Source organism: Girardinichthys multiradiatus, chromosome 5, assembly GCF_021462225.1.
Source record: "Girardinichthys multiradiatus isolate DD_20200921_A chromosome 5, DD_fGirMul_XY1, whole genome shotgun sequence".
Taxonomy (NCBI): Eukaryota; Metazoa; Chordata; class Actinopteri; order Cyprinodontiformes; family Goodeidae; genus Girardinichthys; species Girardinichthys multiradiatus.
In genome coordinates this window covers 29,938,641-29,961,796 of record NC_061798.1, presented here as the reverse complement: position 1 = coordinate 29,961,796, position 23,156 = coordinate 29,938,641, and the positions used below count along the sequence as shown (strand labels likewise).

The 23,156-nt window shown below is 40.9% G+C and overlaps 1 protein-coding gene, 1 long non-coding RNA gene, 1 other non-coding gene and 1 pseudogene across 3 annotated transcripts; all 4 read right to left on the bottom strand.

Moving 5' to 3' along the window:
• Positions 1 to 2,282: 2,282 nt before the first annotated feature.
• On the bottom strand, positions 2,283 to 6,693 carry LOC124868973 (uromodulin). Its single transcript, XM_047366644.1, has 10 exons — positions 6,518 to 6,693; positions 5,554 to 6,339; positions 4,419 to 4,838; positions 3,910 to 4,224; positions 3,576 to 3,787; positions 3,308 to 3,459; positions 2,950 to 3,192; positions 2,701 to 2,860; positions 2,530 to 2,605; positions 2,283 to 2,445 (listed from the first exon to the last, which is right to left on the bottom strand). Exons 1-10 carry the CDS (start codon positions 6,579 to 6,581, stop codon positions 2,426 to 2,428), a joined length of 2,448 nt encoding a protein of 815 aa, XP_047222600.1. The 5' UTR covers positions 6,582 to 6,693; the 3' UTR covers positions 2,283 to 2,425.
• A 14,093-nt stretch (positions 6,694 to 20,786) lies between these two features.
• LOC124869239 lies at positions 20,787 to 20,947 on the bottom strand (annotated as a pseudogene).
• Positions 20,948 to 21,037: 90 nt separating this feature from the next.
• On the bottom strand, positions 21,038 to 22,593 carry LOC124868938. The gene is made up of 2 exons (XR_007038432.1): positions 22,048 to 22,593; positions 21,038 to 21,378 (listed from the first exon to the last, which is right to left on the bottom strand). It is a non-coding gene; the product is annotated as an uncharacterized LOC124868938 (long non-coding RNA).
• LOC124869238 lies at positions 22,052 to 22,242 on the bottom strand. The gene has a single exon (XR_007038539.1). It is a non-coding gene; the product is annotated as a U2 spliceosomal RNA (small nuclear RNA).
• Positions 22,594 to 23,156: the final 563 nt, after the last annotated feature.

Sequence of the window (23,156 nt, the reverse complement as noted above, 5' to 3'; positions counted from 1 at the left end):
TTAATGGAGGAACTGGTGGACTTACAGAACATGAGGAAAAACACACAGGAACCAAGATGGGAGCAACAAAATCCAGCCAAGAGAGAAAGAAACCAAGGAGCCTAAATACTGTGGAGATGTGATCAGTAACATGGAAACTGAATTTAGAGCAGTTAACTGAGAGAAGGATCAATGATGGGAAGAGGAGAAACTGAATGGAAACACACAGTATCTAACTAATAACTAACATCTGAATAAGGCCTCAAAAAAGAACTTCGATGCTCAACACGAAGGAATGAACAAATACGGAGAGACCTTGATGACAATAATACTAGATTGATCGAAATACAAACAGAAGCGAGAACAAAAGAACAAACCGCTGTGGGTCATGACAGAATGAAACCTTTATTAAATCTAAATCTGCACGGGGTGTGAATACTGTGGAAGCTCATTACATTCACCAAAGGAAAATAAAATGACATCTTTGCTCAGAGATCAGGATCTCGTAATTACAAGATAAGACGTCATAATTACAAGATAAGATGTCATAATTATAACATAAGATGTCATAATTATAACATAAGATGTAATAATTCCGAGAAAAAATGTTATAATTACAAGATAAGATCTCATAGTTATGAGAAAAGATCACGAAGCTGAAGTTGACTTCCTATTGCAGCTTCCGATTTGGGAAACAGTTAAAGGGTCATTCACCTCATTTTTCATTACCTTGAGCATCTCTAAACTGCTCCAATTGAAAAACTACAGTACTTATACACTTCAAACCTGGACTAGATTGTCCTACACTAATAGCATAATCTTAGAAACCTAGTTTGAGATTTGTGAAACCTTTATTTGATTTGTAAAAGCTTTAAAAAGGGCCATATTAGTACTTTTACGGTATTTGGACCACATTAGAACTGGTTTTGCTCTGGCATTAAGCACGCCTGGGCATACAGAGTGTGACCCGCTCCAGGGACAGTGGCAAGTGGGGAGTTTGACTGGGGTGGTACACCTGTCAAATGGTAAAGCAGGAGCTCAGGGAGGACAGAAACCTCCCGTAGAGCAGAAGAAAGATTTTTTTAAATCTTTATTGTGAAGCTGGGTAAATATAAATCAATTCATTTATGAATCTCGGTGTTACAATCACCTCCATGGCTGCAGGTGTATAAAGTTTGGTTTGGAGAAACTTGACTGACCTGCAAAGAGTCAGATCAACCTTATGGAAAGCCTTCCCAGAAGAGCTGAAGATCTTAATGCTGCAAAGGGGGGTCAACGTCATTTAAAGTTGTTGCCCTAAGAATGGGATTGTTGGGACTTGGGAGTGTTATACTGTGCTTGTCCACCAGAGGTCTTCCTGGAGCCACTGCTGACTGCTACAGGTGTTCCTGATCATTGGCTGATTGTGTGTACCTGGGAGGAGTATTTAGGAGCCAGCCACCAGTCCTTTGTTGCCTGGGTGTTTTGCCCACGTGGTAATCACCAAGCCAAAGTAACTTTGCCAGTCTGACCTGACCCGACCCGACCCGACCCGACCCGAGCTGAGCTTGTGCTAACCTTGTTTTGTTTCTCTGCTTCCTGCTAGTACATGTGAGGTGTGGGCGGTTTCCTCTCAACCTGGATATCCAGTACCTCTTTCAAAAAGTTTGTGAATTTTGGACTATTACCACTAGACTGTGGTTTGGTTCCTGGATCTCCCGAGCTCCTAGCACTGTGTGAACTCAGACCTGTTGTGGACCGTTCTTATTGGACATCATTCTGGATTGCCTGACTCCCAAGCCCAATGGGAAAGATCTCCCCGGAGTTTACTACCTGTGACAAATGTAAGCAAAACTCTTTGGACTTTGAGGATTTATTTCTATGTGGCCAGAACTAACCAGAACTTCTCTCTTTAGTGAACCCGAGAATCCGAGAAGTACCTGCCTGAGCATTCCTGACCGGGTTTCCGGTGTGACTTGAAATACTGACTGTAAAATAAATCATTGAACCTTTTCTGGTCTACTGAGGGAGTTTGCATGTGGGTCAAACAAATTCAAAAAGAAATGAAAGGGATGTATTAAAGTTCACGTTTGTGTAGAGACAAGTGACTCTACTTTTGGCAATATAGTGTATATCTTTCAGCATCTAAAATGTTATTAGTAGTAGTGGTAATAGCATATAAACATATATAATTAAAATAAATGCATAAAAAATGTATTTGTAAAATTTTAAAACACCATCAAGTCAAAAAGAGATAACACACTGGTAAAAATTTGTAAATCTCCCCAGCAAAAAGCAGATGCAAAGAAGAAATAAGACAGTAGTAGTAGTAGTATCTTTTTTATTACTTTTTTAAACACTGGATGTTACAGAAGTAACACAATTATGAAATGTCAAATTAAGGATCCGTTTTTTCAAATCTTTTTTATTCAAGAGGTTTGGAATCCCGCTGTTTGAAGATATCACTTTAGTCATTAGATATCTCCCCTGAAAAAAGATAAATTTTAACAGTAGTTATACTTTAATATCAGTGACACAAAAGACTTAAACCAGATGATGGATCTTACTTACACGTGAATGGTCCGCTAGTGATCATTTTAAGAGGATTTGAGTTGAAAACAGAGCGGGAAGTCCTGCTTCGACAAGTCTGCAACATAGAGTAAGGTAAACCAGCTACAGTATATGATAAAATGTTTTGGTAGTACTGGATATGTGTCACAATAGATAAAGTCTGTAACTCACTGGGACACAGTTGGAGGTTCCCCTGTGGCAAAGACTGAGACTACAGTGAAGATAAATATCTCGATATTCCTCCCCCAGCAGGAACAACGTAGCAATGAATCGAGCTTGCAGAGAGGAGCCACTTTGAACCAAAGAGACCTGTCGATAGTTGACAGGACACCTGTGGAGAAGGAAAGAGGAGAACATCAAGGGTTTTACCTGCCAGTCCTTCTAAAAAAACATCTTCTAAGGCTGAGTGGGTGCACACACTTGTTTTGGATGAGAGGGTATTGCATGGGGTCTTCAGGATTTGATGTGTGGGTGGCAAAGCAGTCCTCCAGAACAACTGCAAATCTATAGTCTGTCTCCTCCACAAAAACGCCAACATACAGAGGTGAACCCACTGGGAGAATGACCCGACCTGGTTCATAAGTCTCGCTGTAGCTGGAATCTCGGAACAAAAACATGGAGCCTGCTGGTTGTGCTCCTGTCGCTGAAATGCCACCATTTAATCTGTCCAGAGAACATAGTGAGCATAAAGGGGAGAAAATAAATATTAAAGGTGGCATTCAATTAATGGCTGTTTATAATAACATATATTGCAGGGACATTTAAAAATGCAACTTACTCCAAGACTGGCCTGATGGCTGCATCCAGACTAGTGTTTGTATTAAGAGGGTAAGAACACGAGAAGGGTAGCCTCACAGGAAGTAGAAAGGATGCAATATTTTTATCATAGAGGAATAAAACGTTGGAATAAATGGCATGAGTCTGGTTAGTCTGAAAGACAGATAGTGCAATTGTCATTTTAATATATATATATACATATATATATATATATATATATATACACACATAGTGTATGCTGCCTTTTAATAACTGCACTCAAGTCTTACCGACAGTATAGTTCCACAGGCTCCTTCATGAGCATCTATCTCATACCAAACAAAACCATCATGCAACGCTGTGACCTGATGGCACTGTTTAGCAGCAAAATGTCCAGAGAGTGGGTCCAACCCTGCATTTGCCAGGCTAGTCAGCTGAAGACCCACTTTTTGTTTAGAGCGGCCACAAAAAAGCTGTGATGGTTGGAGTGGAGGGTACTGATCTAAAGAAAACACCATAAAATTGAAGGGAGAAAGTCAAATGTAATCAAAGCCTTAATATTCAATAATAAAATATTATATCATTCGAGCTGTAGAATGTGAAAACATGCAGGATATGACCTACATTCACATACAACACTGGCATCCTCAGAGTGATGACAGTTGTGGACACCAAACCCAGAGTGTCTGCAGTTGTGTATTGATGTTTCATATCCAAAACAGCCGACATCATCCAGCCATATCTGCCCACTGCCCTGTCCAAAAAATGCCCTCTGTGGAGCTGAACGAGCCCTTCCACAGTCCAGCTGTCTGCACACCACACTGGCATCGTTCATGTCCCACGAATCATCACAAACTGTCCCCCATTGTCCATTGTGGAAAATCTCTACTCTGCCAGAGCATCGGTGATCAGAGTTGACTAACCTCATTGGGGAAGTTGCTAAAGCAAAAACAAGAAAAACAGCTCTTTCTGGGGAAAACTCTGAGTACTCGTTACTGTAAACACTTGAAAAAAATACAACATATACACTAAGCTCTGCTTCAAATGAGAACTATTTAATCTCTAAGCAAAAAGTATCGGAAATACAAGATTCCTGCAATAATACTTCCAACAGCTGTCCAAGATGGTTTTACCTTCACAGATGACACCAGCATCCTCATTGTGACCACAGTTATGAGATCCAACCCCTCGGTGTTGACACTCCGATAGCTGTGATTCAGTTCCCGTGCACCTGACATCATCCAGCCATATGGGTCCAGTTCCCGCTCCAAAATATGCATTATGTGGCGCTGAAACGACTCTCCCACAGCCCAACTGTCTACACACCACCTGAGCATCAACCTGGTCCCACGTGTCATCGCACACTGTCCCCCATTGTCCATTGTGAAAGATTTCTACTCTGCCAGAGCAGTAATTTTCTGCATTGGCCAGTCGTACTTCTCCCTCAGTTCCGGACCTGTTGTTCACACTTGCTGTGGGAGTGTTATTGGTATAGATCTGAGGTACTGACAGGATTTTGTTTGCAGAATCTTGAGAATCTCTGCTGGTCACTTCTGTTCACAAGAAAAAACAGCGCTATATTTATGTTAAAACATTTATTTGGCTCAATCATAATATATATATATATATATATATATACACACTACATGTCAAACAGTTTATAACGCCTTTCTCATTTAATGGTTTTCTTTATTTTTATGATTATTTACATTGTACGTAGATTCTCAATGAAGGGATCAAAACACTAAATGAACACATATAGAATTATGTAGTAAACCAAATATTTTAAAAAACATTAAATATGTTATATTTTAGAGTTCTTAAAGTAGCCGCCCTTTGCTGAAATGACTAAAATATTAACCTCTGACCGTCTCTCAATGAACCTCTGTGAAGTTCTTTCAAGACTCTTTGGAAAACCATTTGAGGTGACCACCTCATGAAGCTCATGGAGAGAATGAAGAGCAAAGCAGTAATCAGAACAAAGGGTGGCTATTTTGTAATAATCTAAAATATAAAAATATTTTGAGTTTTTTCACACTTTTTGTTTTCTACATATTTCCATGTGTGTTTATTCACAGGTTTGTTGTCTCTGATGAGAATCTACAATTTAAATAGTCATGAAAATAAAGAGACCCATTAAGTAAGAAAGGCATTCAAAACCTTTTGACCGATAGTGTCTGCGTGCGTATATATATGACCGGTAGTGTGTGTGTGTGTGTATATATATATATATATATATATATACACACACATGTAGTGGAACAGTACCTGTGCAGTAAGCAAGTCCCTCTGCTGTTGGCTTTGCAAGTTTGTAGACGTAGTAGTTTCCATGGCAGAGTTTGACGTGGATGACATGTGGTCTAAAAGTGCAGCAGGAGCCATTCCCAGCGTTACAAACAGTGCGATTAAAGATTTCATCTAACACCACAGGATGAGGTTCTGTGATCCACATGGGACCATGTGTTCCACACCGGTTCTCAGCTATACACGTCTCTGGAATTTGAGCATCTCTTTGTCCCAGAAACATGCGATACCAGCCCTGCCAGTCAATGTCTCTGTCGCTGTGTATAACGCTCAACGCTGTATTATTTGTTGAACGCCAATCATCCTTAAATACAGTATAGTGCTCACAGGGATCAGCACATCTGGTATTGCCATCGGTTTGGATGCAGTCAATGCCTGAAGGACATATTGTGTTTCCACAGTTGAAGCGGACTGACTGGGAGTAGAAGCCTGATGTACTGTTGGAGGGAAACAACAGGCATGCATAAGACCCTGGCCGGTTGGAGCAAATCTGATGTGCTGGACATGGTGAGCTCTGTTGAGAGCACTCATCAACGTCCACACAGCCGAAATCTGGTGACCACTGATAACCTCGGGGACAGCAGGAAGAGTTGTCACAGAGCTTTATATCATAGCAGGTCAGACCATCACCCACAAAACCATCTCTACAAGCACAAGAGAAGGTTCTGCTTTCAAGAGAGTCACCTCTTTGTCTTGACTCCAAGCAGGTGGCTTCATGATGACAAGAATCACAGCTGGTAACAGGTGTTGCTGCAAAAAATGTAACGTTATTTAGATGCATGTAGATGACAGTATGTAAAATATTCTACCAGCTAGACATATCAAATTAATTTCTATGTGATAGAAAATCACTGGAAAATAAATGATCTTCTAAGTATTGTTTTTAACTTTATTTGTAACCAGTTTGTGTTTTAAATCCAGGTTTTACCTGATGTGGTTCTTGTAAAAATTTGCAAAAGTATGAGTAAAGATAATTTCCAGCGCACTCCCATTTTTGGCCAACAAAAAACAAGGAGATGAGATGAAGATATCCACTCACTTCAAACAAAGAAATGTATTGTTGCAATGGTCTTACTCTGCTGTTACCTCTGCTTATCTTGAGGAGGATGCTAAATGTCACCTGTGAGTACCAGTATTTATACGTCTATTCCTTTGAACAAAGAACCAAAGTGACTGAGCAAGCCAGCATTGATTCAAGTGATGTCAGAGATTACTCATTATTCCGAGAAACCCGCTCATTTGGCGGATGAGAAAGGATGTTGTAAAACTATACAACTTTATCTGTTACGGAAACTGGAATGTTCTAAAAAATATTTTATCTGTTGCTAGTTAAAAAATTAAAGAAGTGAAGGTCATCAGCTCATTTCTTGGAAGGGGATTTTTTTCTTGGCAGCAGGGATTGCTTATGGTGCCACACCCTCAGCGTTTTATCCTCAGACTCAGACAATGTTGCTGGTACTCCTCTATACAAGGTATTAAGCCTGACATCTTTGGGTTTACAATATTAACAATATTGTCACATACTTAACAATATTAAGCATGTGACAACAGGAGGCTGCAACAAGTCAAGAAAATCACTCAAATCTGTCAATATTTAGGAAAAAAAATATTTTTCCTATTAGTACAAGTTAAAATAAGCTGATTTAGTTTAAACTGACGGCCTCTCGTTGCCAAGGAATCGCAAAAGAAACATCTCATGATGAGTAAAAGTGAAAAGCTTTCTTGAGACCTTCTCAACATATTACTGCAAAGCATAGTGATGGCATGAGTTGCAAACATATTTTTATACATCTGAATGTTCCAGTATGCATCATTCGGACCATGATCCAGAAGTGGAAGAAACATAAGTTATCCATTAGCCTGCCAAGACAATACTTAAATGAGTTGTCCAAGAACAGATGGCCATTCACAGCTTCAGAAAAACCTGGAATTAGCAATTGCAGTTTTTAAATGACAACAATAATGAATACACCTAACCACAATGGCCTCTATGCACTCTCATCATGCAAGACTCCACTGCTGAAGGGAAAGCATGTTGAAGTTTGTGTTTGCTGCAAAACATTTGCATAAGCCAATGACATGCTGGGAGAACAGTAAAATTTAAGTTATTGGATGCCTTTGCAAACAGCAAATATTTGGAGGAGAAATGATTCTGCACATCACCAAAAAACACTAAACCAATAGGTAAATTTGAAGTTGGAAGCATCATAATGTGTGGTTGTCTTTTAGCTAAATGTACCTAGACAGACTAAAAAGATCACTCGAGAGTTTTTCAGCAAGACAGCCAAGGAAACTTCACTGGCTTCAGAGAGAGAAAACAAAGCAGCTAGAGTGGCCACAAAAAGCAAATGGACTCAAATCTGTGGAAAGAAGCTAAGATTAGAGTGCAGGGATAACCCCAAACAGTTTATGAGGAGGAATAGGCCAACATCACACTTGTGAATGCATGAAACTAGTTTCTCCATGAAGGAGATATCTTGCAGATTACCAAAAGCTGTCTTTCTTTCACCTTACACATTTTATTTGCCCATTTAAGATGATTTTATACTTCTTTAAAGTTACCTAGTTTGATAATGCACCTTGCAACATTTAAACACCTTTTTTTCCTAATTTGTTTAGGTAACTTGGAAACAGAAAAACTCATGGTGTTTAAGTCACATTTCTGTTTAAATATGGACCATTTCATCCACAAACCAGTAGCTTTCTGGGTTGTTGATTTTCAGTTGATTTAAGGTCAATTTGAAACACGTCTTGCCTTAGCTAAATGGCTTTGGAGAAATTTTTTATGATGCATGGTTTATGTAAATGATTGGCTCAGTTTTTATAATCATATTATCCTTGGACTTCTTGTCATTCTGTACCTTGCCAATAAACCTATCTCTCCATTTAAATGTAAATGATTTACTAAGCATTTTGCCAGTGATAGCCATTTTTAACCAAAAGTGTTCTGGGAAGTACCTTGAGGTTCACATGGAATGGTGGACCCTATTGAAAATGAAACATTCAATGGTTAAGGGAAAACATTGTTGCCAATTTAACTTTGTGTAGGTCTTTTGACCACATTTGTTTGCGAAACACATTGAAGTGTAAGGATTTATGGGGTTTACGTCTGATTTTGTAAAGTTTGGTGCAGAGGCAATTATGGTTCGGGGCTTTCAGAAGTTAGGTTCGGCCCTTAGTTCCAGTGAGAGGAACTCTTAATGTTTTATTATACGTAGACATTTTGGACAAATTTTGTTCTAGACTCTCTGGGAACAGTTTGTAGATGGGAGTCCTCAGTTCCAAAGTGACTGTGGACCGGGGCACAAGGCAAGATTCATAAGGACATTTAATGAGTGAGTTGAGTAAAGAGGAACTTTATAGAGCCCGTAAACAGTCCTGACCTTAATCTGACTGAACACATTTGGAATAAATTAAGACAGAGATTGTGAGTCAGACCTTCTCATCCAACATTAGTGTCTAATCTTACAACTAATCTCAGGGAAGGATGGTCAAATATTCCCATGAACGTGCTTCTAAACCCTCTTAGAGAGTCTTCCCAGAAGAGTTGAAGCAATACCATGTTTACATTAAGTGTTTTTAATGACTTTTCTTCAACAACTGACTATGGTAACCATGTACTGCTAGTGCTCACCTCTGCCTTTGACACAGTAGAACATAATATCCTGATTTCATGGCTGGAGCAATGTGTAATAATCAGAGTGTCAGCTCTCTGGCGGATGAGATCCAATCTCTCTGATAGGGGTTTTTGTTTTAATATTGACAACTTTACCTCATCCTGTGCTGCCTGCCATTGGTGGGTGCCACAACACTCTATTCTTGGCCCACTTCTTTTCACTGTACCTTTTGCCACTGAGAACTATTTTACGGAAATATGGGATTTCATTCCATTTATATGCATTTCTATTTTCCCCTCAAGCAGTCTGATGCTCACTTTATTCAGTCCCGTCTTGATTGTCGTAGTGACATCAAATGATGGATGACGCTTAATTTTCTGAATTTTAATAAACGTAAAACCGAGACAAAGTGATTCTATTCAGACCCAAATGTTCTGTCAGTTCCCTCTGTGCTTTGCACTGGCGGCCTATCTTTTTCAGGATCAGTTTTAAAGTCCTTTATTTGTTCTTAAGTTTCTTAATGGTCTTGCGCCAGTATATTTCTCCAACCTGCTGCACCCCTACGAGCTGCCTCTGCACATAAGACTAACTTCTGCCCATATTTTAACCAAAAAAAGGCAACACGTGTTAAAGGTGGCTAAAAATCTATTTAAATATGTTATTTTCTTCACTGCATACAAAACTAAATATCATGAGTAATGTATTACTGCAACTACTGCTAAACAGCTGCCACAAGCTGCTTAGCAGCTGATACAAATATTCAAAATAGTCTCGTTCTTCTCTTATGCTTGTTTCTAACTTTTCAGTTTTCGTGGCATTGTTGCCAAGGGTAGGCTTATGCTCTGCAGGACAGAAAAAACAATATGAGGCTTTTTGCCTGAAGCAGTTCCATGAGTGTCTATATTAAAGGAATCAAGCAGATTAACCGAGACAGAACTTCTTAGCAGCCATCACATTCTTGGAACCAGAGTTGCTCAGCTGTTGATGTATTTAGACATTTAAGGACTAATTTTAGAAAACAAAAATTAATGTAACTTTTACAATTCAGTCATTAATATTTTTGGAAAATATGAGCATGACACCAACAAACTGAGTTTGTATTCATAATTTTAACGGCTTGATAGAAAAATGAACCAAATGTTTTGGTTTTCACTTTGCATTTGGATCAATTAGATTGTTCGACATGTAGTTCACTTTTTGTGTTAGATATCTTAGACTTTAGACTTTACATTGTTAGGACCCTGCAGGTCATTTGCAGCAAGCAGTAGTAGCAACCATCACACAAGCAATTACACAATCTACAAGACAGGAGGATAAGAGTAAGTGAAATGTTCTGCTAAATTTAAAATGTGTAGACCAGTGTGTTAAGATAATATAATATAAAAGAGGTCAAGTAAAGTAAAGTGAGAAATAAGGTTTGAGGCCCGTGTGTTTCCTGAGTTGGCAACTCTACATGGTTTCCGACGAGAATTCATGGTTTTGCTGGGTTGAAGTCCCGGAGGGTGGGGTCCTCCGAAGTGTAAACAGTTTTTTTAAGGTTTGAGTCCTTCAAAAACGGGGTTTGAGTCCCCTGGAATTTGAGGGTTAGAGTCCCTCAAAAAACGGGGTTCGAGTCCCCTGGAATTTGAGACTTAGAGTCCCTCTGGATAAGGGTTAAAGTCCCTAGGTTGTGCATTGTATTCTGGAGTCAGAAAGCTAAGACCGGGCAAAAACACAAAGGTTTGAATGCTGTGTTTTATTCGAGTTCTGTCTCGATAAAACCAGATTACAGATGTGGTAATTCATAAAACACATAGTCTGAAGTCCCGTGAAGCTATAAGTTACTGTGAACAGATTGTATAAATCTGCAAGACCAGTAACAGTGAGAGCATGACTGTGAGTTATAAATGACATTTGTAACAAGACCAGCATGAGAAAACTATGAGCTGGAATAGGATAATTCAGCAAGAATAGTTAGACTTGGAGGACATCTAATGGACTCCAGAGAAAAGTACATAATTCACAAACACATAAAATCGATGAGCTGTTCACAGAAGGGATAATCTGTGAGACAGACTTGTTAGGAGGAGTGTGTGAAAAATACGGTGTGACTTGTAGAATATAAACTATCTATGTGTGTAATATAAACTATCTATGTGTGTAACTGGAATGTGTGGAATTAGGGGGGTCAAGCTTAGGGAGTGAAGCATAGAAGAGGCCTAGGGGAGTGAAAACATAGGGAGTGAGAAGCATAGAGAGTGCAAGGTCATAAATCAGAAGAGGACAGGGAAGGCAGAGACAGGGGAGGATGAGTTGCATGTTACAATCAGAAGTATTCCTTATTTGGACCTAAGGGACTGTTATGTTATACATGTGTGACATGATATATCTATATATTGAACACACCCTTGAGACTGAATAAAACGAGCTGAAAGCAAGAGTTGATTAGGGATGGGTTTGCAGCTGCTTGGCACTCCATCTCTCACTCTGCAGAGGCGAACATAAGTAGATTGTACTTCTGTTTATTTCACTCTTTGTAACCTGTAACCAAATCAACGGACCCGGGGAAGCAGAGATGGCTTCAACAATTGGAGGCTCGTCCGGGATTTGGAACAACAGGCGAAAGAAATTCGGACCAGTGACGAGGACCAACAGGCATCAGACACGGGCTAGCCAAAACTACACAACAGGTAAGCAGAACCTGTTTAATCAAACTCTGCTTTTGGATTTTCGATAGGCTAAATTAATATTGTGTCTGATGTCTAAGTAAGTCTGAGTCTGCCAAAACTTAAGAAAAAGAGTGTCATAAAAGTTGAATAGGATTTAAACTGGTGAATAAGATGTTGTTTTAAGAGAATTACAAGACTTAGTGGTGGTATTGTGTGGAAAAATATACTAGTTTCTCGAACGTGGCGGTTCAGAGTACGTCCTTGACGGAGGTCTACTGTTAGCTGGGTTAGAAGCCCGAGGAAGTGAGAAACCTCAAATTCTATAGAAAAGTAAATACACTGAGATCAGGCACAAACACTTGGGTGTGAATGCCGTGTTTTATATGAGTTCTGCCTCAGTAAAACCGGATTACAGACGTAATAAAAGCACAAACACATAGTCTGAGAGTAAGTCCTGTGAAGTGATATAATGAACTGTGAGCTGACATAAAATTCAGCAAGACCAGGCTTTTTGGTAAAAAAACTCCTGAGCTGTGCACAGAGGAAATAATCTGTGTTACAGACATTATTAGGCGGAGTGAGTGAAAATTTGTGTATGACTGGAGAAGCAGCTGTGGGGAGCAGCTTTCTCATTGCAGGTGACTGAATGCAGTTTTCTATCTGGAAATCTTACGGATAGACTGCTGATTGCTGCTTTTGATGAGTAACGAAATATTTCTCTGTGAAAATTCCGATTATAAACACATAAACTTAGAAGGAACAATATAAGCGGTGGAAATAACACCGTAAGATATAGAAAGTTTTGTGAGTTTGACATGTTTTTCTTAAAGAGCTGTGAACAGCAGTTATTATAACTGTAATATCGGTCATGAGCTGTTAAGTTGGTGAAATAACCAACAACAGACTTGTTAGGGTTAGAAAAGTGAATGAGTTGGACACACAACACTCCGGCAAATATTAGACAAGATTTATAGTTTAAGTCCATGAGCTGTGAGACACACACACACACTGGCCACTCAAAACAGGCTTTTGGGGGTTGAATGTGTTCTGGTGTCTTGGAGGTTGGTCAGAACTGAATGAGTGAGTGACTGAGATAACGCATTAAATATATCTTTTAGAAAAAAGCATAGTAATTGTCATAAGATGGAAAGAACAAAACAGATAGAGAGAGTGTTCGCAAGTGGTTTTGTAAGAAAAAGAAAAATGCAAAAAAAAAAGGAGAGGGATTTGGCACTAACTAAAGGATAATTAATTGACTACGAGGCAGACGTCGTTCTACAACACCACAGGGTCGACCCAAAACAAAAGGTAAGGAGATCTATATTTATTCTCCTTTCGCCTGCTAATAGTGTAGGTGGTGTTGTGGAATAGATTTCTGTTTTCTCTTAAATGTACAGTCTTGATCAGTTTTGGGTCAAATATTTGTTGGTTGAAATAATGGATTACGGTAAAGAAATGATATATTGCGTAAAAATATTTGTTACCTGTTGTGTTTTCGTATTTGTCTAACTGGATTTACTATGCATATGAGTGAGGGGAGAATACAAATGAGTGGCTGCGAATGGCTGCACTTGAGTGTGAGTGACTGCGGAAGCGGTGATTATATTATATTACAAACTGTATTGCCATAGAGTGAACAGAAAAAAAAAAAAGACAAGTTGTTCAACATGGCAGGAGAGATTGATTGTCGAAGGAGGAGTAGGAATGGATGACAGGGAACCGTTAGGTAGATGGTTGAACCGAGAATATAAGAGATATCTGAAGGATAAAGAAAGTTGGTTGATTAAAGCTGATGAGGAAGGGCGACTAGGTGGAATAAAGTGTAAAGTTGAAGCAAAAGAGCTGAAGTAGGGCCTAAGAGAGACAGAAGCACAAGAAACGTTTAGACTTTTAAGAGGGGTTACACTATTGGAATCAAAAGTGCATGATTTATATGAGAAAGATTCTCAACAGATGACAGAAAAACAGTTTAAAGATTCTGGAAGAACACACACCATGACTACTTGTAGCCAGAGCGGTCCATCCAGATTTCAATGTCCGTTGTTGACTTCATCAGTTGTAATGACAAATTATGTCCCTTTTTTATTGGGAGATGTACAGGCATTAGTGGATAAGTTGCCACCTATTGTAGGATGCGGACGGGTCAGGTTACAGGAATTAGACACATTGATTAAAGGCATGACCCTGGCCTTGGGTGACTTTAGAGCAATTTTGGGACGATCTCTGTGTCCCTCGGTGGCTAGGGAGATAGAACAGAATGCTGATTGCAGTAAGGACCCTGATGACACACCCCTGACACGTGTAATGACAGCCCTAGGGAAGACCATAAGAAATCAGACTCCGTTGCAGTCCCTCAATTCGATTGGGACCCTAAGGTATGGGACAGCTGTTTAAAAAGCCATATTAAAAGGAGTTCCTGTTGACATGTGTCAAAAGATGAAAAATAATCCTGATTTGCAGGGAGCAGACTTTACAAAGTGGGAAAAACATTTAATTCACCATTTACATACAGCTCAGGAGGCAGAGAAAAAGAAAAGAGGAGAAAGAGCATTTACAGAATCAGCTCCTTAAAATGCTGCTTAAAGAGGCCAAAGAGAAATTAAATAAGAGAAAAAGTGATAAAACTGAAAATGTAATGTTAGCTGCACCTCAACCTGTTCCTCCGGCTGCATCTCCATCAACACACACCCGTACGTCTGTGACTGATCAGTGGCAAGGAGGGGGGTTACCCCCTCCTCCACCCTATCTATTTTTATAATTACAAGTATAGAGGCCCCGGTCGTGGAGGCGGATGGCATGTTGGTGGTCAGTTGGTAAATATGGATGGTGTGGGGCACCCAGAGGAAGGGGTGGAGCCAGCAGGGCACTGGGAGATGTGTGCTACAACTGCGGTCAGTCTGGACATTGGCATCCACAGATGGGTGGATACCCGTCTTACAGCCCATACTGACGCCACTGAGGAGGACCAAGGCAGCGTGGGCACAGCAGACCCCATGTTGCCTGCAAAGGTGGGAGAGAACTGTCTGAATTTTTTTAGTGGACACTGGAGCTACTTATTCCACCATAACACAGCAAACTCCTAAACCACTGCTCTCTACCAAGACTGTTTCTGTGATGGGCTTCTCAGGGGCTGCATAAATTCTTCCTGTTCAGATTGGGACTCAGAGAGTAACTCACTCTTTTGTGTGTTCACCCAGCACACCTGTTAATTTGCTGGGCAGAGACTTATTAGTGAAGCTGGGAGCATCAGTGCTGTGTGGTACTGATGGGTTAATGGTAACTTTTCCAGATGGTTCCTTTTTGGCATGTGGACAAATGCTTCAGCATGGACAATATTTTTTACAGCCAGTTGCAGAGGAATATGCTGACATCTACTGGGGACTGCTGACCGCACCTTCTTCTCCAAGCAGCATCTTCTCTGTGTATCACCTGTGGAAACCCTGGATTCAAAGTCTGCCCTACACCTCTCCGCCTGACCCACCCCATGTCACTCTGTTCTACGACCGTTGTCACACTGAATGGTACCAGGATTTGTTTAATGAAACAATAGAAGGTAGGACATGGTTTATTTCATCCAAAAATATTTATGTGGCTCCTGAGGGTGTGGCTGCAACAGTTGATTTAACACCTGACCAAGCAGAATGGTATTTACTGTCAGATGAAGCTGTTCCTCATGATTCTCTTCCTTTGCATCCTGAGCATCAAGCTAAGGAATTGGGAGGAGTGGTAAAGCACTCTCTGGCAGCTGGGGACTGGCAGTGTCATGATTCCAGCCCTTCAGCTCACCTTGACTGTGCTGATTACTCATTGCCTTCACCTGCACTGGGCTGCTCCTATTTAATCAGCTGCTCGTCACCAGCTCAGTGCGAGATCGTCTGTTGCCTATGTCACAGCTGTCAAGCCTTGATTCATGTTTAAAGAGAGTTTTTTCTGGTTATCTGATCCTGCCTGTTTTTTGACCACAGATTTCTGCCTTGTCCTTCTGCTGTTCGGAAAAGTCCTGACCTCACGTTGCTGAAACCTGCCTGTCTCTGACTGTCTCTGGATTACTGGACTATCCCTGCCTGAAACCCTCCAGTGCTTTACCTTGGATTGTCTCCCGCTTCTGCATCTGGTTGGTGGAAATATTCTCTGTCTCCTGTTTGTTCCTGGAACCCCCAAGACCTCCTGTTGTCCACTTCCACTTCCTCCCCGGCTGGATTTCAGTTCCCTGATAAACCTCCATTCCTGTCCTTCCTGTCTGACCGCTTCAGTGGAACCTCTTCTACCCAATTAGTATTATAATTTTTTTTATATTAAAACTTTTGGTTAACCATTCTCTTGTCTGGCTGCGTTTTGGGTTCTGGTTGGGTTGCTTCATCGTTACAGTACGATCTCGCCAGTATGAACCCACAGCCGAATCCCGATTGGTGTTCTAAAGTAGAGGGGGCTATTACTGGCCTAGAAAGAAATGTCCAGGAGCTTTTGCGGGGACTTTCTTCTCTTAAAATCACCCAGGTCCAAGCTAGTTCCTCAGTTGCTCAACCACTCCCCTCTACTGTTACTCCGACAGCTAACGCAAACAACGAGCCTAAGCTTCCCCCCCCCCCTGAGCATTTTAATGGGGATCCTAAACAATGCAGACCTGGGGCTACATGCTCAACCATCCAACAAGCCCCTCCTAACACTCTCTCCACAAGGACTACCACTGTCATGGGCTTTTCTGGGGCTAAACAGGTCCTACCTTACACCAAGCCCCTAAGAACTGAAATAGGAGGGCAAACTTTGAACCACAGCTACTTAGTGTCTGCAGACACACCAGTGAATTTACTGGGCAGAGATATGTTGATCAAAATGGGCGCAACCATTCTGTGTGGGTCAGACGGACTGCAGGTGCACCTTCCTAATGGCACCCAACTCTCATGTGGCAGCAACACATTTTTTTCACATTTTTTTAATCCAGCCCTTTCCTGTGCCTAAGGCTGACATTTACTGGGTCTTGCTACACCCAGAAACCACGGCATGCAGAGGTGTTCTCTCTTCCTTCCTTCGGTGGAAATCCTGGATCTCCACTCTGACACCCTATGTTCCTCCCCCTGACCCACCACATGTCACACTGTTTTATGACAGAAATAACTGGGAATGCTACCAGGAAAGCTTTGCTGAAGAGCTGGAGGGTACGACATGGGACATTGTCACCACTGATATTTATGTAGCTCCAGAGGGTGTTGTCGCCTCTATACAGTTATCAAAAGAACAGGAAGAGTGGTTTAAAATGTGGTCTGATGGCGTTCCCCACGTTTCTTTAGCCCTCCATCCAGGACATGAAGCACGTGAGTTAGGGGGTGTGTTAAAACGCTCCCTCTCCCTACAGGATTGGCATCTCTCTTCCACTCCTAACCTCTCCTATTCACCTTCAGGGAACACTTATCGCATTCTTAATCATTCCACAGATGTAGGCACCCTGGAACATGTACAGTTAGACAGATAGCATGGCAGAGAAAAATCAGATCACCCACTGGCAGCTGCAGTTGTACAGAGCATGCCCTCCACACTTTGGGCTGAAGGTCCTACGGACGTAGGTCTCATACACTGTACTCCTATTACCTTTCAGCTTACTTCTGATCAACCAATCTGGAGATCTCAATACCCTCATAAACCCGCTGCTGAACTGGGCATTAGGAGCACAATAGAGGGGCTGTGGAATGCAGGTGTGTTGGAGTCGGCTGACTCCTCCTCGTGGAATACACCTATCTTGCCAGTAGAGAAAAAAGGGACAGGAAAATGGAGGATGGCACATGATTTGAGAGCTATTAATGCAGCACTGTCCACTCCCACTGTCCCAGTTCCAAATCCTTATGTCGCTCTCACTAACCTTAATCCGGAACATGCATGGTTCACATGCATTGACCTGGCCAATGCTTTCTTTTGCCTGCCTTTAGCTGAAGAATGCAGGGACCTTTGCTTTTACCTATAGATCAGATAGGTATCGATAGACTCGTTTGCCACAGGGTTTTGCTCTGTCTCCAGGAATCTTTAACCAAGTTCTTAAGGACTCTCTACAGGACTGCCCCCTTCCACCACACACCACATTGATTCAATATGTGGATGACATCCTTTTGGCAACGCCAACTGTTTCAGAATGTTTGGAGGCCACGGCTGTGGTCCTCTCACACCTTGCTAAAGCCGGGTACAAGGTCAGCAAAGCCAAACTGCAAACTTGCAGAAAACAGGTTGACTTTTTAGGTAGAGTTATCTCCCAACCGGGCACTGGGATGTCCCCTACTCATCAGTCAGCTGTTCTTTCCCATCCCAAACCCGTTTTTGTGAAAGACATGCTTTCCTTCTTGGGTCTCACTGGATACAGTAGATCTTTTGTTCCAGGATACACTGATCTCACTGCTCCACTTAGGGACCTGGTCAAAGAACAGGGCATGAGAAATCTCACTGCCCCACTGGAATGGACTCGAGAAGCTGAGGAAGCTTTTATAACTTTGAAAACCAGCCTATCCCAAGCTGCACACTTGGCACACCCCGACTACACATTGCCGTTCTATTTAGATGTTTCTGTAACAACACACACAGCCAATGGCGTGCTGTTTCAGAAAAAAGGGGGTAGTAGAACTGTCCTTATGTCCATAAGTGTCATGTTGGACAACATGGAACAAAGACATCATGAATGCACCAGACATGCAGAAGGGATGGCTAAAATAATCTAGAAAACAGCCCATGTAGTTATGGGACACTCCCTCCACATTCTCACATCACATGGAGTAGTGGCTTTTGTGAACTCAAAGACATTCACACTATCACCACTGAGACAACAGAGACTGAGCAAGGTGCTGGAAGCTCCCAACATCACATACACACATGAAGGCATAAACATGGCAGACAGAATGACATCAGGAGAACCACATGTCTGTGCAGAAAAAGTGGAGTTTAATGAAAAAATCAGACCAGATTTACAAAGCACATCCTTAACAGAGGCAAGAAACCTGTATACAGATGGTTGCTGTTTCAGACATGACACAGAAGGACTGAAAGCAGCTTCTGCAGTTGTGGAGGACACAAGGACAGACTTTGTAACAGTGAAAGCGGAAAGGCCGACAGACACACAATCAGCACAGAAAGCAGAAGTTTTGGCAGTGACTGCGGCCCTAGAATTAGGAGAAGGACAAAAAATAAACATTTACACAGACTCAGCATATGCCTGTGGCATATGCTGAGTCTGTGTAAATGTTTAATTTAAGTCAGGGCTCCCCCACCTATATAGATGCTATAGGTGTCCCTAGGGGAGTACCAAATGAATATAAATTGGCTGACCACATTTCTGCAGGATTTGAGAATATACCAATTATTGCTGCCCTTTTCCCTGTGACCCCTAACAAGAATGTCGACTGCATCAATTATATTCATTACAATATCCTACGCCACGCGAACTTAACTTGAGATGCAGTTGAGGGACTCGCTGATCAAACAGGACCTACTTCCCTTATGTCAGTACAAAATAGAATGGTGCTGGATATGCTTCTAGCAGAAAAGGGGGGCGTATGTTCAATGTTCGGTGATATGTGTTGCACATTTATTCCAAACAATACAGCACCAGACGGATCAGTGTCAAAAGCCTTAGCAGGCCTCAAAACGCTATCCGCCACCATGCATGAACATTCAGGTATTGATAACCCATTTGAGGATTGGATGATTGGTATGTTTGGACAGTGGTCAGGTTTAATCATGTCTTTGTTTATTTCCATAGCAGTATTTGTTGCTATTATTGTGACGTGTGGATGTTGTTGTGTACCATGTATTAGATCTTTGACTGTGCGCTTTATTACTGCAACTATTGAAGGCAAGGCAACCACACCCCCTCATATGATGCCTTTATTGGCTATCCCTGATGACGACGAGGAGCCTGAAGGGGTGTTGAGAATTTAATTCGAGTCCGCTGTGCTTAGGCTTCTGGTATAGACGTTTACTTTTTGTATTCTTTTAGTGAAGTCTTAACAGACTTCAAAAGGGGGAATGTTATATATAACAAAGTGTAATGTGATCTTATGTTCATAACAGTGTGGAATTAGTCTGAACCTGTAGCGCTTAGAAAGTTAACTGTGCAGAACAATATGTATTATTTGTGAACTTGAAAAAAACAGGCACTAAAGGGTGTGAGTGCATGTGTCAGTTTCATCAATAGAAGATGCCTCAGAACTGACCTTCAGCCAAAGAATGTATGAGAAACTGTCTGCAGCCAAAGAATGTGTGAGAAACTGATAAGGTGCTGCACAACAAATGTGAAATGTATATTCCCTGGTATGTGTGTGTTCAATAAAAGAACTGTGCAGTGGAGAGAAGAGCAAAAGTGTTCCTGACTAGACAGAGACAGCACCTCTCTTCCCCGGCCAGGTGAATCAGCTTCAACCCATGTTTTGCTTTCTTAGACATTTAAGTTTAGTTTTTTCTCGAGCCGAATTAAGATGCTTTGACCAAATAAATGAACACGCAGGAGTTTAGAAGGACAACTCCGACAGGAACTACAGTGGAACTGATCATGTACAACACATGTGTACATATTGATAGCTTAGGTGTGAGCAAAAGACAACCAATGGAGGAAATATTTCTCCCCGTTTATATATTTTATACACGAGGAACTTTTTGTGTTGGTTGATTATTGTTGATAAGTTATCAGTTTACAGCAGGCCAGTGGTGCAGTCAGCTTTGAACCGTTGCTGGAAATCATAACCGATCATATTTAGATGTTCAGAAAATACTTTGAAGAAAAATAACAACTTAATCGATTAAAAAGCTTCAATCTGTATAAATTCTACCGTTACCTCAAACACAGCTACCGATATTAATTAATGTGGATCATGACTGTATTAAGTCACGTCTCACAGCGTGGAAAAAGTGCAGTATCACCTAAGGTCCAAATATTGTTGTATTATTTTTAACAACCATGTGGAGGTGCACCGTTCCCGGAAATAATGCAATACCAGGTCGATGCTTGGAGCGGAAGAAGCAAGCCCCTATTCCGTCACCCTGATACAAAAATCCATTAATGCTAATTATGTTGGGTTTCTACGATATGCCTTTATTAGAGTCATAAGGATGTAAAGTTTGCCTTAAAAGAAGAGAAACAGAAGAAAAAATGCTGACCTAAAGGATGAAACTCTCCAGTACTATAAAGCAGAAGGACAAACTAACACAATGTAATGATTAAAAACAACCCAGAATGTTTTATTTCTTGTTATTTTAAAGCTGCTCTCTATTACAAAAATATAAAAACCAAATGAATGTAAGATTAAGAAAAATAGCACTTAAATGTTTTTATATCAATCAGGATGGAAGAAAATACCATCAGAGTCTATCAGAGCCTGTTGTAGAGGGGTCTGCAATGTGGCTCCAGTTTCTCCTTCAGGACGTAGTCTGGTCCACAGACCCAGGGGTCTCCTGTCTTCCACTGCCATTTCTGCAGAAGCTGCCTCAGGTTCTCCAGCACGTCGCTGTAGGACGGGTCCGGTACCAGGTTCTTTGTTTCCAGAGGGTCTGTCCTGCGTGTGTTCATAACAAAGCATCGTCAGGTTCCACATACTTAGAGGACAGACTTTATATATGGAGGTAAAATTATTTTATTTTGCAACATGATGTCTGAATCCTTTGTCAGTCTGTATGAAGTCAACCTTAAATTGACTGAAAACAAAAGTTTTACTAAAACCAAGAAATTACACAGCACTGTCTGCAACTGGTTCAGAATTCAGCTGCCAGACTTTTAACTGGTACCAGTAAAACAGCCAGTAACCTCTCCTAATGTGTTTCCAGTTCATTACTGGCTCTCTGTTAAATATACATGGCGCATCTGAATAACTTAGAATATCACTGAAATGTTAATTTATTTAAGATATTCAGTTCGGAATAAGAGGAGAATTCTTAAACGATTGTCTTTTAGACGCTCTTAGAAGTTAACCTTTAAAACATAACAGTTATAGACACAATGAAAAGGCTAAACTCTTATACTACTAATATACAGGTACAAGGTCAAAATCAATGCAAAGTGAAGATACTTCAATTTGAAACCACCATTATTTTCAACAACCATGTGGGGGAGCACAGCTACCGATATTAATTAATGTGGATCATGACTGTATTAAGTCATGTCTGACAGCGTGGGAAAAGTACTGTATCACCAAAGGTCCAAATAATGTTGTATTATTTTTAACAACCATGTGGAAGTGCACCGTTCCCGGAAATAATGCAATACCAGGTCGATGCTTGGAGCGGAAGGAGCAAGCCCCTATTCCGTATCCCTGATACAAAAATCCATTTAATATATGGTTCCCAGATAGGGAACGTATCAGATATTAAACTGATAAGAACAGATACTACACTTGATCTTAGCCAAAAGGCCGAGAAGCGATGTCATATTATTGTTGGAGGAAACCACCTCATTCTCACCGACCTTAGTTTGACTCACGGTTCACAAACTTTAACTTTTCTCAAAGCTCTAACATAAAACAGAGATGGTGTTTTATTGAGTTCTGCTCGTTTTAGTATTGGTCCGTTGCGGAAAATTAAACTAAATCAGCCTAAAACAGGAAAACACCCCCATTTACTTCTAGTCACGTGGTACTCTTTTGTCCAATAGGATGGAGAGCACTAAAAACAACTCCTGCTGATAATTTATTCACATAACTGTAAAGGTAGGTCCTCGGCCTTTTCCTGTTTGGTTCCACTTAGTTAAATAAAGTTTATTGGAGCTAGATTCAGGTTTTAACATACTTACCAATAATAGTGATCTCTAGTGGCGAGGAGAGCTAACTGGAGCTCTGCTCTCTTTTTGGAAGGGCAACGTTCTTTATAAGCTCTAAAACATTCACAAAACATCTTCCTGGGTAACATTTGTTTAAACAGTTGTGGAGAAAAGATAAGCATTTATAGGAAGACCCAAAGTTGCAACCTCCACACCCCCAACACGCTCCTAACCAACCAGCCAAACATTCCGACCCAAGTAAAACTCAGTTCTTATTTTCCACTCCGACTTTGAGTAAAAACATGACACCGGTTAATAAAATTATATCTGTCAAAATAACTTTAAAACTTTGGAAATGAAAGTTGTAGGAGAATTATGTTGTGATATCACGGGTAAAAAAATGCATTTAACAATAACTGTTATTGGGTAAACAAGCCTAATTTTATAGTTAGAAACACTTTAAGGTAAAACTAAAACTCGCAGTCTCTTTGCTCCGAGCTGATTCCAGTGTATGCGCATGCGCAAACGACCCACCCTCCCAACATATTTCGCTAACGACATACGCTCCAAAGAAAAAAGAAA

Coding starts and splice junctions, on each gene's coding strand:
- LOC124868973 (XM_047366644.1), bottom strand. CDS start 6,581: ATGGGAGTGCGCTGGAAATTATCTTTACTCATACTTTTGCAAATTTTT. Junction 3,193..3,307: donor GCCATCAGGCCAGTCTTGGA/GTAAGTTGCATT, acceptor TTCTCTGGACAG/ATTAAATGGTGGCATTTCAG. Junction 2,446..2,529: donor CACTAGCGGACCATTCACGT/GTAAGTAAGATC, acceptor ATCTTTTTTCAG/GGGAGATATCTAATGACTAA.